Genomic DNA, 14711 nt, shown 5'->3' with positions numbered 1-14711 from the left:
GGAAAGGCTTTCAGACCACATACATGGATCAGCTGCACCTAATATTATAATAGCGTTTTAAAACAGCTGGTGGAGGATATATTTTTCTAGGTCCTGCCATTCTAGAAGGTACAAAGATTGCTGATGAGATTCACTCAGGAGTATCCAACCTGAAGGGATCACAGAGTAGTTCCAGTGATGGTGGGAGTTAAGGCTTCAGAAGAGAAACTTTGGGGATGGCCAAAGAAAGTTGAATGACTTCCTGTGCAATTATGTTCACCCCTAAGACAGCATATTACTGATGCAGCTGTGGGTGAATGTAACAAAGCTGGCTTGCCTCATCTAGCATCAAGTCTAATTTCTGTGCCTCAGTTCTCCCGTGCTCTTGAATAGATGAATATTTCAGTAAGGTGGCAATATGGCCCTCCAGTCTAATGGCCAAGAGTCTCTTCACCCATGGAAAATAAGTTGAGAACCAGGCTTCTACAAATGCTCCCTTGTTTTCTCCAGATGAAGTCCTTTCTTTTGGTTGCAGGATTCCAAAAGTTTTTGCTGTTCCATGGAATCTTCAGGACTTCATCAATAAAATAACCTGGAGTGGGTGAAGATCTCTGGGGGAAAGTTCCCCAGCTTTTTCACTCCTGATGTATGAAGGTTTTTGCACTACCACTCTATGTTCTCCTCTGCTACACAATATAGCTCTAGACTTTTCAGTCCCAGAACAGCTATCTGCTGTTCTCTCCACCCACCTTCTGGTTAGTCATCTTCCTAGATCTTCCAACACACCCATCAATGGAACTTTTAGTGCATCTGTCCCACAGGGAATCAGTTCTCTCACCGGAAAGTCATAGCTTTCCCACAATGAAACAAACCAGATCTTGCCACATCTCTAATTTCCTTTATGTTGACCCCTCCATTTCCCAGAAGGTCTTGTTTCTAACCTCATGACCTTCTATGGACTGCACTTTTCAAAATCCCTATTCTCAAAGGATCAGAACCTACAACAGGGATCCAATGCCTGCCCTAAAAGAGGGGACAGTAAATATTTTATACACTGAGTTGTCGATTGACGGATCTCATCTTCTATGACATCGTTGGTGAGTGACTAAGCTAATCCTCGATTGGCAAATCCAATTACAGATGTCATATAAAATCCACCACCTGTGGGTGTTGTACACTCTTTTTGGATCCTATACTTTTTTTTTTTAGTCCGCATATGTTGACTCGCAAAGTCTTTAAGTATCTTTATAATGCTTGCACCAATAGAATGCTTTCTGTGAACAAGCTGGCCATAGACCATCTTTGGTATCTGCGTATTATTCATCCTCATAACATGATCAATCCAACAAAACTGTTTGTTCATAACCATTGTTTCCATGCCCCAACACCGCACAGCTTAAAAACCACTGTGTTAGGAATTTTGTCCCACCAATTCACATGGGCAATCTTCCTGAGGCAGAGCATATGAAACTGATTGAATTTCAAAACGTGACTGCAATACATGGTCCATGACTCCAAGCCGTACAGAAGGATAATCAGGAAAACTGCCTGATAAGCTGTTACCTTTGTATTAACGCCATGGTCATTCCATAAGCGCTTTTCAATCTTCCAAAGGGAGGGATGGCTTTGGCTAGTTGAGCAGGGTTTATGTTGGATGATAGAACATTTCCAAGGTAGCGAAACTTATTAACAGCCCTAAGGGCAGTATCAACAGCAATGATCACTGGAGAGCTGGGCTCTTTCCAAACAGACTGGGACATAACCCCTTCTTCTTGAAGCTCACAGCGAGTTCAAATGGTGAGCAGAAGTAGCAAGATGATCAAAAAGCTCTGACTGAATGAGCCAGCTATGCACAGCCATCAGCAAACAGGTCACGGATAGTTGTAGTGAGCACTTTGGTGTGAGCCTGAAGTCTTCAGAGACTGAAAATACTACCATCAGTTCAGAAATGAATAGGTATGCCCAACGTACCATCCCTGAAAGCAACTAGCACTTGCCACTGTATAGTACACACTGTACCAGAGTAAATGGCAACACATTTGAAAACAATACATTTTGGGGCAATCCTGTAGACTATCCTAACGAAACTGGCAATTCTCCTAATAAAGCAACACAAATGTACAGGGCAGTATCCCACAGAACCAGGTCTCTCCCTTCTAATACCATGGTATTTATATAAACTGCAAAGGACCTAACAAGTCCCTGGACCTAGCAATTAGCAACCCACAGCATGTAGCTTTTTCCTGCAAAAAGAACATGAAAGGAACCTAGAACCAACCTGCATAAGAAAGCAGGAAAAAAGTTCCAATTATGTAAGATACAATTAACTGCCATCATCTCTTGTTATGGTTTATGTAATTGGGTATGGTTATGAAAGGTACCATCAGCCAACATAATTAAAGCAGGGCTCTAACAGAAAAAAGTTTGAAAGTACATCTATAGAGAAAATCATAAACCAGGATTTAAGCCCAGAAAGCAGAGATATTTGCAGAGGTGAAAGTGAAATGAAAAACCTTTCAATACCCTGAGGACTGTATTTCCCAGTTTCCGTTTTAAAGATGCAGAGAAAAATAACCACTGAGCACAGATTTTATGAATAGGATTTTATAGTTGTACATGTGCCTAAAGCAATGACTAGACACATTTTAAATAAACAGAAAGGATAGTTGTATTTACAGTATTTAATAAATAATGTAACTAAGGTGATGAGGCAGACTTCAGTTTGGCTATACAAATGTTGTCAAGAGCTTCCTGTAGTCATTCTTCCTGTCCAATATTACTATTGTAATAGCTAAAATGAGAAAATGGCAGAGTCTTTTAAGAGGCTAAAAGAGAGGACAATCAGGAGAAAACATATCTTAAAGCTGATTTTCAGACAAAATAAAAATAAAATTTGGAAATAAATCACCCGCAAAATAATTGGACTTTCATGAAAACTGAAAATACATCAAAATATTGCATGTTTAACATTTACTATCTGCAAGAGATATTTCATGCTAAAAGTAACAATCCAAGGGAAAAAAATCTGCTTTCAGATCTTCATTGTAAGTCTGAACTCCAATAGTCTCCATCCATCCTATGTATTAAGCTCATGGTTCAGACGCATGCAATTTAGTTAATGTGAGCATAAGAAGCTTTCCCTGCTAGTATTAAACCTTCAGAAAGCGGGCTCTGATGAAAATCTGGGAGCATATATATGAGATATTTTCAAATAAATATATGGACCATGTTTTATGTAGCTTCAGAGGGGTAATCAAGTTAGTCTGTAACTGGCAAAACTTAAAAAACAAGGAATAGTTTTGCAGCACCTTAGAGACTAACAAAACATGTAGCTTTTGTGGGTACAATCCACGTCTTTTATGTACTCAATGTTATTACCCATCACAATTTTGTTACAAGTCTCCCAATGTTTGGTGTTATTCTTAAAAGTTCTGGAAGTTATAATTTAGGGGAGACTCTTGGCTTTCATTTAAAAAAAAATAAGTTTCTAGCCCTCATGTTTGTAGAGGAAAACATGACAGTAAGACTTCAAAACCCAGCAGGCCAGTAAAAATATCTCAACTAATCACTGTTAAACATCTCATTACTTTTTGAGAGCTATCTTTTTGAGTTTGGGACTGGCAGTACAGGGGATGTCAGCAAAACAGGCACAATTCAAATCCTTTCCACCAAGTGGTGCCTCCTAACCAAAGGCACGTGGATTAGTTGGCATAAAACAGCAAAGCCCTGCCCAATGCATAAGACAGCCTAGGGCAGATCCTATGGCCCTGGCTCCCCATAGGACTGACTTCCACTCCCTACAGAAAACCTAGATCTGTCCCCTTCAACTCCTTCCTCCACCTCTCTCTGCCCCCCCCCCTCCAGCTCTCCACTCCACCCCACCCTTCCCAGCCACTTTCCTCTCCTCCCCCCACCATCCAGAAGCACAGACCTAATAAGGAGAGAGAGGCGGCACCGGAAGCCCCGCCTCCCCCCGGCTAGCCCTTTCATTGGCCTCTTCACTCCTACTCTGGAAGCCAGCCTATCTGCCCCCTCCCCCCTCCCTTTGCCTGCCGAGGGGGGCTTACCCCGTTCGGCCCAGCCTTACCTCCCATCCATTTGCTGCCTGGCCTGTCAATCGAACCCTTTCCCCCCTCCCTCCCCCAGGCGATAGGCTCGCGTTCTGCGCCTGAGGGTCCCGCCCTCCCTGGAAAAGAGCCCGTTCCCCCCGGCTTCTTCTCAAGTGCGCAGGCGTGGGAGCCACTGTGGGGGCGGGGCGAGTCGCTGCGCTTGAGAGAGAGAGTGTGTGTGTATTGCCAGGCGAGTGGCGCGGCGGCAGCAGGCGGGGTTGGGGGGAGGGAAAGAAGGGCAGCGCGCGCGGAGCCGGGCAGAGGAGCGGCGCGAGCGCTGGAGCCTGTACGTGCGCGCGCCTGCCTGCCTGCCTTTCCAGGAGCGGGGTAGCACAGAGCCCCTCGGGAAGGGGGGTGTCCCTGTGCGGTGCCTCCCCTGCTTCATGCACCACCCCCAGCCCAGCCACGGGGCGGGATGGCTGGAGACGGGCCACGCTGAACTAACTCCCCGTGTTTTTCCTGCGGGGGCAGCGGCCGTCCCCCAGCAGCAGCAGCAGCAAGCGGCACCCACTGCTCTGCCGGTGCGTGCGGGGAGAGGGAGCCCGTGTGGCTGCGAGCTAACCTCCGGAGGCAGGAGCGCGGCTGGGATTTAACACACCGCTGCCGCGGGGTGGGGGGGACGCGTCCTTGTCCCTGGGACTGAAGCCAGGCGCATAAGGTGGGGTGAGAGACAAAAGAAGGGGGAAGATTTATTGGGAGGGGGCTTATTTTGGGCTCTTTGCCTCCTACCTTCTCCAACCCCCCCGAGTGGACGGGGGGGGGGGGGGGGGGTTGTCCTGTGAAACAAAGCTTCAGCAGGATTTACAGAAGAAATTTCCCTTCTGCTCCTTAGAGTTTTCCCCTTCGTCAGTTTCTCTCAATCTTTTTTTTTATACACGATACCGTATGTATGGCTCGTTTTGTTGTCCTAAACAATTGCTGGTCGCAGGCGTTGGCTTTCTGGTCTTTTTTAACGTGGCAAATGGAAACCCATATGCCTTTGTTGTCTGGTGACAGGCTTGTGTCCCTGGTGAGCTATGTGTGTACATAATTAACTGTGTGTTTATTGGCGTCTTTGGAAAACGAAACGGGAGTGTAAGTGATCTTCAATAGTGTTAGGTTCACCAGTGGCTTTTATTTCTTTATGGGGAGCCTAGAGAGGGTGGAGGTAGAGTGTGTATACTCCTAGTTCTGTACATGTGGTTTGTTTATGGGTAAATTCAATTCTGCCTATCCATTCACAAGTGTAAATTTGCCCTCAACTTCTTTATGTTTACATTGACAACAAATCAAGGGTCACTTGTCAGTGTAAAATCAGTCCAGGTGGGTTTGTACTCTTCATCATTAAAAGTTAAGTTAGTTCCCAAACTCTTGTCATTTGCTGGTTAGGGAAGGGAAATGGTACCTCATTGTATGGTTTTGTTTTTCTTTTTTTTTTTAAATGGCAAAATGCCTTTAGAACACCTCATGATAACACTCTTATTTCTTTATTTTAAGATTGAATCCCAGATGGCCAATTCCCTGAATGGCCGGAACCCAGGTGGCAGAGGAGGAAACCCCCGCAAAGGGCGTATTCTGGGCATCATTGATGCTATTCAGGATGCCGTGGGGCCCCCCAAGCAAGCAGCTGCTGACCGCAGAACTGTGGAGAAAACTTGGAAGCTAATGGACAAAGTGGTAAGTTTTGATGATAATCTGTTCCCTTGTTGAGGAAGGAAGTTATTTACATGGGTCCATGTGAGAATCTACATGTTCCTGTAGATTTTTTTCCATATGTATGTCCTTGTTCAGAAGGGAAGGGATATGCATTTTAGGTCATTTAAATCTATTTGTTCATTTTGTTGGCCACTGGCTATGTTTTTTTTTTTTTTTTTTAAATCTAGTTTAGGTGGGGAAATGTACATGTTTGCCTTGAGTTCTCCTGCTCTTGTTGGTCAGAGTCCTTAAAAATAACTAAGACTTGTAAAGCTGTTGTAGAAAACAACTTAACTTATGTCTTGTACATCAGATAGATATTCTTTGTGCTTCAGAGTGCATTCTGCTAGTCTGCAAAGAAAATCTCTTGAACATGAAACTTCAGTTAAGCTAATCATCCTGTAAAGCACTCTCATGACAATATGCATCCATGTTTGTAAAAATATTGCCTGAGGAGGAAACAACTCTGGTTATCCTTTAATGGAATACACAGATTAGTAAGAAATCCTTTATTTTAAAATCTTTTGTCTTCATTTTTCATAGTTTTTTTTTTTTTAAAGTACACTTCTTTGCTTAAATAGTTTGGAACTGGAAATATATTTTATTGATAGTTACTCACTATGTGGATTGGGGGGATGGAACAATGATTTATAGATCTTGTAGCATTTTCATGTTGCTTTCTCACAATCTCCCATTTTATTAAATACTAGTGGGCTGCGCCCCGTGCTGGCTATGCTCGCTAACCCCCCTCTCTCTGGCCGTGAGCATGGGAGCATGATGACATCAATGATCGAGAGTGTGATGATATCACTCTGTTGCCCAACAGGGAAAACTTTATCCCTCTTTCTATCTAATGAGGGGGGATATTATATGATGGAAGTGACAGCTTTGTATAAACTATGTATAAATTAACTAAAAAGGTGCTGTGTGAAGAGAGGAATATTTTGTAATGTGGGTAACTCTCAGGAGGCAGAGTGACTTGGTAGGTAAGGGCTGGATTTCTGAGGATAATAGCACAAGGAAGCTTTTTGTAATCATTGAGGATTGAGATTTTAATATGTGATAGTATCCATCCAGCCCTAGAACCAAAGAAGATGCTGCTCTAAGGTTTTGTCTACAGTACAAAGTTAGGTCGACAAGGCTGCTACACTACAATGTTAAGTGCAGTGTCTATGCTACAGCTTTGCTCCTGCCTATATAAGTCTCTTACTACATCAACATAAAACTCCACTTCCACAGGAGATGTAGGGCTTATGTTGGTGTAGTTAGGGCAGTGCAGTATCTGTGTAGACACTGTGCTCTTTGCATCAGCTGTTGACTGTCCTTGTAAATTTGATGGGTCAGCCAGGCTGCTATCTCTGCTTCAAGTCAAGCTGCCACCCATGTTCCCTACTGGGAGCCCTTCCTGCCCCAGGATTCCTGCTTCCTGTTAGAAGCACAGCAGCTGGACTCCAGGTGTGGCTTTTCCCATTGGAGGGGAAAAGCTCCCCAGTTCGCTTATCCGGCTGGGAGCAGGAAGGCGAGAAGTTCCTAAAGACAGCTGGGGTTCCTGCAAGCTCTCAGCTACTCCCCCTACACTGCACTGCTTCACTCAGTGGAAGTGCTGTAGTGGCCATAAGTCGATCTAATTTAAGTTGGTTTAAGATTGTAGTTGTAGACGTGTCCTAAAGGTAGATCTCTGATGTTGGCTCTGACTTGGGAAAGTCAATGAACTCTCTCTGTCTTTGATTTCACGTACTTTTAAAAAATATGGCTTTTTTTAATTTAGAGGTGTGTGCGGTGGTATATGAAAGCAAAATATTTATAACCTTTAAGAAATCCTTCATGCATCTTGTCAGTATAATTTATTGGAACTTATTTGCCATTCCCTGCTCATACCACTAGAATATAACTTGTGTGTGTTAGAAGATCCCTAAAGCAGGGGGACTCAGACTGGGGATTGGGACCCCTCAGGGAGTCATGAAGATATTACCTGGGATGTCGTGAGCTATTAGCTTCCACCCAAGTACTGCTGTGCCTCCAGAAGTTATAATGGTGTTAAATTAAAAACACTATTTTATGAGGGAAGGAAGGGGGAGGGTCACATTAAGGGTGTGTCTAAACTATATGGCTTCGTTGATGGAGCCATGTTGATTAGTCAGGACGGCAAAGGGAAATGAAGCCGTGATTTAAATAATCGTGGCTTCATTTACATCAAAATGGCCACGATTATTTAAATCGCGGCTTCATTTCCCTTTTTTCGTGTAAACTAATCTACATGGCTCTATCGATTGAGCCATGTAGTTTAGACATACCCTCAGAGGCTTGCTATGTGAAAGGAGTCACAGTACAGAAGTTTGAGAACCATGGCCCTAAAGTTAATTCTAAAGGACAACCATGAGGTAAATGGGTGCTACTCCAAAAGCTTCATTGGAGTTTTTGGCATATATAGGCAGTTGGAGTCAAGCACTACTTTTTGGGTTTCATATTGAAAACATGGTATCTGTCCATATCATGTTTGAAACAATAAAGGGAATGTACAGAAAGCCTTTGTATGTTTTCCTTTGATTAGTTTGAATCTTAACCTCATTGTTTAGAATTATCGATTGCTGTCACTCAGCATTTGTAGAACAACTGTCTTGTCATTGTTTTGATGCATTGATGTAATAGACATTGGGTGGCCCATTCTGCAGAAATACCCGGAAAGGCTGCACTTTTTTTCTTTTGGTTTCACTGGCTGAGTGACCTCAGTTTTGATCTTCATTGTATCATCTTAAAGCTGCAGTTAATCAAATTGTATTTTTAAATTTCATTAAAGTATGCCAGACAGGGTGATGTAATGGTGTCCAAATGTTGTAACTTGCTTCTTGAGTTAAGCATTTGGTACTTGTAGGGAAGAGAGCATATTTGAATAAGTGTCATGTGTTAGGTTAGAAGACTGAACATTTGTTGTTTACTTTCTGAACAGTAAATCAAAAATTTACTGTAGACATTGCATTATTGACCTTGTGGTTATGCAAAACAGCTTTACTAAAAGGTTACAGAAATGATACATTTCTTTAAGAGGGGATGCCAAAATCCAGTTTTTTTTCTTTAATGGATTCCAATGGCTGTACTAAGTACAGTTACAGAGTGTGAAACCTAATGTATAAATTTATTATTCTTAAGATTCAATGTAACATTTCAAATGTATAACTTCCAAATCAATTACGAATTATAGTACCTCAAAGGCAGTAATTCAGTACATTATAACCACAGCTTTCTTGTACAGGTTGAACCTCCCTAATCCAGAATTCTCACATCTACAAACATCTGTTGTCCATAATGATTTTAGTTAGCTGGATGTCCAGTTTTCATGAGTGTAACCAAGTTTCCTGTGGTCCCATAAAGTTTGTTTACAGTCACCACTCCTGGCGCTCAGTGTTCTGTGCTGTTATTTAGCTCCAATTTATCGCTAAATGTCCTCTTAACAGCCCAGTAAGCAGTGGAAGTGTTGGAAATGCTGCTGCACAATATTGGTCTCCCGTGATCCAGAAAATTCTCTCGGAGCCACTTAGATCCCGAGGGTGCTGGACTAGTGAGGTTCAACCTGTATATATGACCTGGACCTTCCACTGTGTTTTAAATATTGATTAAAAAATTAGGGAAGCATCCCTTTGCCTGTTTCTGAATGTTCATGTGGCAGATACAGGGCAGGATCAGCACATCAAAACATTGCATTTCAGCTTTTAAAGTAACATGGCTACCTTTGCATCCCTGTGCCCATATTAAAACCATTACAGTATGGCAGCTGTCAAATCTAGAATGTGCACACCCTCTTTTCCCTTGGTAGGTAGGAAAATGTGTCTTCTGATGAGAAGTCCCCTTACAGATGTCTTCTTTTCACCTCTTGGTAATGTATCCACCTGGAGTGTACAATGCCAGAGCATTGATAGTTAAAGCTGCCTTGGAGTAGTGGGCTTTGGTGGGTGATTCTGCCCCTTGTGATGAACTCTGTTTTCCTTGTAACCCATCCGTGATTTCATTCTTGAGGATTGTGAGCTGTGGTTTGCTGGAGATGAGAAGTGTTACAATGTCTTGCTGCGTACCTACTTTCAACCTGTGTGTGGTATTCTGAACCAATGTATGTATCTTGTGTGATTCTGCATGGAGTGCTGGAAGATGCTGTTTAAGTAGAGCTTTTAAAATTCTAACTTTGGAAATATACTAGTCACTGATACTGTAATTGTCATGCCCATTTGATCCAGCTTATTAGAGATAATTTCATAAGTCAAAATTGGCAGATATTTATTCAGTTGCCATTAGTAACTTTTCTCACGTGGTCCTTGATCAGCATTTAAACATGTCCTGTCATGCCTGTATTGCTGTACTTTGCTGGACAATGTAAAGCTGTTTTATCAAAGCATTAAACCTGTGACTTTTTTAAACAGCTTTTTAAAAAGATCATCATGCAACAAACAGAACACACTGTGTCCTATATGAAATTAAATGGCTAAATAAGGGCAATAGAAATCTCTTCCTTCTAATCTGAAGATACTGTAAAACATTTTACATATTATACAATAATATTTTTAGATGTTATACTGCCACTTCAAAGTGTTAGGTATTTTTTGTTTATGACACATATCAGCAGAGTTACTGAGCACCTCCCAAGTAGTTGAAGAGAAACAAAATGAATTCTCTTTCCCTTCCCTGCCAGCAAGATAGCACTTGAATAGTCATCACTTTTTATTTTATTTATTTATTTATTTATTTAGGTTCAGGATTAATTTTTGGACAAGAGCTATTGGGAGGGTATAATAGGTTGTGGTCACAGAAGCCTCCCTGTGTTGTTCTCCCTGTGTACGGCTCCTATTGCTGATACCCACCTTCCTGCCTTCTGGGATTCTTTCTTTCCTGCTGGGCCAGATACTCTGGTCTCCCCCAGACAAGGCACAGAGTTGGGCTTGCTGCCCCCCTGAAGAGCAGCACAGATACTGAATCACTTCATCTCTGAGAGGGCTCAGTTCTAAGGACTCAGCACTCATGAAGCCAACCACCGAACAGGACTAATACCCCAAATAAAGCCATCTTATCCTGTGTAAAAGTTCCACACAGAGAGCTTATAAGATTGACTCCCTTTATCAGTGAAAGAAAGGTGCACAGTGGTTGCTTCCCCGTCTCGCCATCTCCCCCGCTCCAGGTAACAGTTACTTACACTGGGCCTGATAATAAACAAAAGTGTTTTTTCTGAGCACATAAAGTAGGATTTAAGTAGTTGCAAGTAAAAATAGATCGAAGTAAATTAATAAATGAAAATGAATAAAAAAACAGTTTACTAGTTCTAATCCATTAAAACTTGTTACATGCAAATTCTTACCCTAAGCAACTGTTCTTATTTCAGATATAAGCTTCAAATCATAGTAGATCTGTTACTCTGACTTTTGCCTACAGAAGGGCTGGGCAAAAGATGGTCTGGGGGCCGGATTTGGCCTGCCAAGCTGCCAGATCTGGCCCACAAGAGCCTCAGTCAGCTCCCTGCCTGCCCTGCCCCCAGAAAACCGGCTGCAGCGCTGCGTGTGTTTCTGAACACTGAGAGCCTAGAGGGAGGGAGACAGGCTTCTCATGCTGCCCCCAGTAGCTTCTATTGGCCAGTTTCGGCCAATAGCAGCTGCCTATTTTCAAGACTGGCAGCACATGGAATACCCCTCCTTCCTTATTGCCCGGGCTTACAGCATTCAGTTCAGAGCAGCAAACATGGCTTCTGCAGCTCTCCTGAGCATGTACAGGGGCTGGAAGGCAGGGATACTGGCTAAGGAACCTGCTGGACTGCTAGCCAGGAGCCAGGTAAGGTCTCCCAGCCAAAGCCTGCCTCTGCTACCCTAGCTCCTGCCTCCCTTCTATCCTCCTACCCTATGAAACCCAAAAGTTCTGCTGCCCTGCTCCAGCTCCCATACATCTTCCCAGGCATTGCATCCCCTCCTTAGCTCAGAGCCCCCTTTTAGACCTTGCACTCCAGCCTGCTGCCCTGGCACATCTCAAATCCCTGCACACACTCCTGCTCCAGGATACAACCCATTCCATACCCTGAACCCTGTCCTGCACTCCAAATCACAGCCTCCTCACTGGCCCAGCACTCCTTCCTTCTACCCCTCCCCCCGGGCCAGAATTCTTTCCTGTACCCATATCCTTCTCAGACTCTGTATCCTAATCCCCTGTCCCAGGTCACAACCCAAACCCCTGCATCTTCTACCCTGGGTCACACTCCCCTCCCAGTCCCTGCACCTCCTCACCCTTGTCCGTTGCCCCAGGTCACAATCCCCTTCTTCACCCAAACTCTTTTCCCAGATCCCACACCTCAATCCCTTACCCCAAGCTCCCTTCTGCACCCACCCTCCATTCCAGACCTCTATATCTCCTTCATTAATATCATGGAAGAGTGCAGCCTCAACCCCTTACCAAACTCTCAGAGTGGCCCCCCCATCAAAAATTATTGCCTTCAGCCTTCTTCAAAGTTATTTTCTATCCCTTTAGGGTGGGTGGGTTAGTTTCAAAGGCCGGTTGAAGACACAGGATGATTGCTTCCCATATCTTAGATGGACTTTCCCCCAGGATGGGAATCCTTTCTTTTGCATTGCCCATCCCTATGGAAAATTACCAGGTCCAAGATGGATCCCAATACCAAGGTGGCATGGTCTCATGTTTTCCTAAGAGCAACCCACCATTTGGGCTTATAGGACATTGAGCTCAATGCCAAGCCATTAGGTTTTCCTGGCACTGGTAATAGACCTCATTAGCACATCTAGAACAATGAACAGATGCATACTTCATATCTCTAACTTCACATAAAAGAATGATGCATGCACACACATAGGATATACAGATCCAGTAGATTGTGACCTGAGAATGGATAGGTTACATGATGTATTTTGTCTACAGCATCTTTGAGTTATTCATATTCATATTCCTAAGCCAATTCTCATTAGGCATGGGAGGATGTCACAGAGGGAAAGCTACACAGAAGAAATTGGCTTTGTATTGTGGCTTAAGGCCCTTAAAGATTGTTGTCTTGTTCTCTTGCAGAGAGAAATAACATAGTCTGTCCAGTTCCTCTGGAAACTTGCTTTCAGTGTTCATGTGGGTTTCCCACGCTTGTGACTGAGCCAATGGAAAGAAATTATAGAGGGAAGTCAGGGTCACAGAGAAGAGGTGTGATATCTAGGGTAACTCTGACCAGTCTTATGGAAACCCTTGAACTTAAGAACTCTACCGTGGGCTTACTTCTGCACTTTGGATAGCATCTTACTAATGTAGTATTTACTTGATTGGGACTACTTTTTGGAGTTAAGAAGAGGAGAGAGAGGATATCAGAGTCTGCCCCTTGAATCTAATGGAGGGCATGGAGAATAGCAGTGATGTATTCACACTGCCCCATGTTGATGAGTAGATGGGTTGTTGCATTTTTGGGCTAACTGGTGTTGGTTTTTTTAGGGTAAGAGTTCCATTCCATGTGAACTGTGGTAGTGAAGCCTGGAGGTTACAGATGCAAGGATCACTATGGCTTAGAGATGTTGAAATGCGTTCTTGTTGGTAAACATGTAACGACTGACATTTTCAGCGGTTACACATTTACATGGGGTGGGAGGAGGCGGCTCCACGGGAACTGGTACACGCTTGCTCTCTCCTCACCCTCCACACTGCTGCCTCTGTATCAGATGCAGCAGAGCAGGAGAGCAGCTTGCTCCCTGGGAGATGACACTCATGGGAAACCTGCTTAAAGGCTGGATCCCTGTGAGCACTGGCTCCTGCCTGCCCCTTCCTTCCCCCTGCGCTGCTGCCTATGATACAGAGGGAGGGGGACTGCATATAACTGTGAAGGTTAATTGAGCCCAGGTTCATTGATTAACTCTTTACATGTATGCACTATCTCATCCCTACTATGACTAAATCTGTTTTTGTCAGGATGGAGTGCATAAGGAGGCCATGCACTTTTGTAGCAGTGGGTGCTCCAGTTGCATAGTGATTTACGTACATAGTCTAATATTTTGGTATCCTGTTATGAGTAGGATAACTCAAGGATCTTGTATACACATAACTTGCCTCACTCAAGGAAGTTTCCTTTTCAACTTGTTGAATGAATGTTTGTTTTGTCTTTGATAGACTAAATGCTTACTAAATACCTACATGTAATCCAGGCACAATAAAAAAAGAAATCAGTGATCTGACTCATACCCTGTGCTGTTGCTAATGTGAGGTTTATGAAGTTAAGCGTGGCCTGTTTTTGTTTTTCAGAAAGGGTATGTATTACGAGAGCTCAGTTGCTTTAGACAGCCTTTTACGTCAGCTGTTGTCATTTGTTGTTGCTTACTGTTAATGTGAACCTTTGTGGTAAGTCTCAGGACATCCTGACTCTACGAGCCATATAGTTTACACAACTAGCTCTGTATAGACACATTTCCTCCATACTGAAATCTGGTATATTATAAATATAAGTGGAAAATTCTTCTCACTCTCAGTAGGTGGGTGTTTAAACCCCTACCCCCAAACATTTTGAACTAACCTCCAGCACTTGTTTTGTAATAAACTTATTAAACTGCTAAAGTTATGAGGAATTAAGTTATTATAGAAATATTTTCACATAATAGAAGGCCTAGTGTCAATTTTAAGGTGTCTAGTACTGTAATTTGTCTGCATGCAATCTGCAGAAAGTGAAACACATGGTAAACCAGACTGACCACAGAATCCTGTTGTTAGCCATATATGACTATATTGGACTAAAAAAAAACTTTCTAAAACACCCAAAAGAGAACTGAATCTTGTTTTTCTTTTTCAGTGTGTCCTTTTGTTCAACTGTCTGGCCATTCAACCATAGAAAATCCTTAAGCAAAATAAGAAACTTTTATACAGGCAGCATATCCTGTGAAATGGGGTGTTCACCTTTCTGCTATAAATATAGCCACCCTTTTCCCAGTTATGCTAGTGTGACTTTTC

General features: G+C 43.0%; 1 protein-coding gene across 5 annotated transcripts in view; it reads left to right on the top strand.

Annotated features, from left to right (window-relative positions):
* Positions 1 to 4236: 4236 nt before the first annotated feature.
* The window catches only part of CBLB (Cbl proto-oncogene B), a 201963-nt gene continuing 191488 nt past the window's right edge, over positions 4237 to 14711 (top strand). The window contains exons 1-2 of one of the 5 annotated variants that reach the window (XM_014570330.4): positions 4237 to 4374; positions 5565 to 5744. In XM_014570330.4, the coding sequence (XP_014425816.3) occupies positions 5577 to 5744 (168 nt within the window). In that variant the 5' untranslated portion in view covers positions 4237 to 4374; positions 5565 to 5576. The other 4 variants (XM_006116796.5, XM_014570329.4, XM_075907952.2 and 1 more) reach the window with 4 other exon arrangements.

The sequence above is a fragment of the Pelodiscus sinensis genome, chromosome 1 (assembly GCF_052426305.1).
Source record: "Pelodiscus sinensis isolate ZL-2025 chromosome 1, ASM5242630v1, whole genome shotgun sequence".
In the NCBI taxonomy this organism is placed as follows: Eukaryota; Metazoa; Chordata; order Testudines; family Trionychidae; genus Pelodiscus; species Pelodiscus sinensis.
The sequence above is the reverse complement of the archived record's forward strand: the minus strand, read 5'-3'. Positions and strand labels throughout refer to the sequence as shown.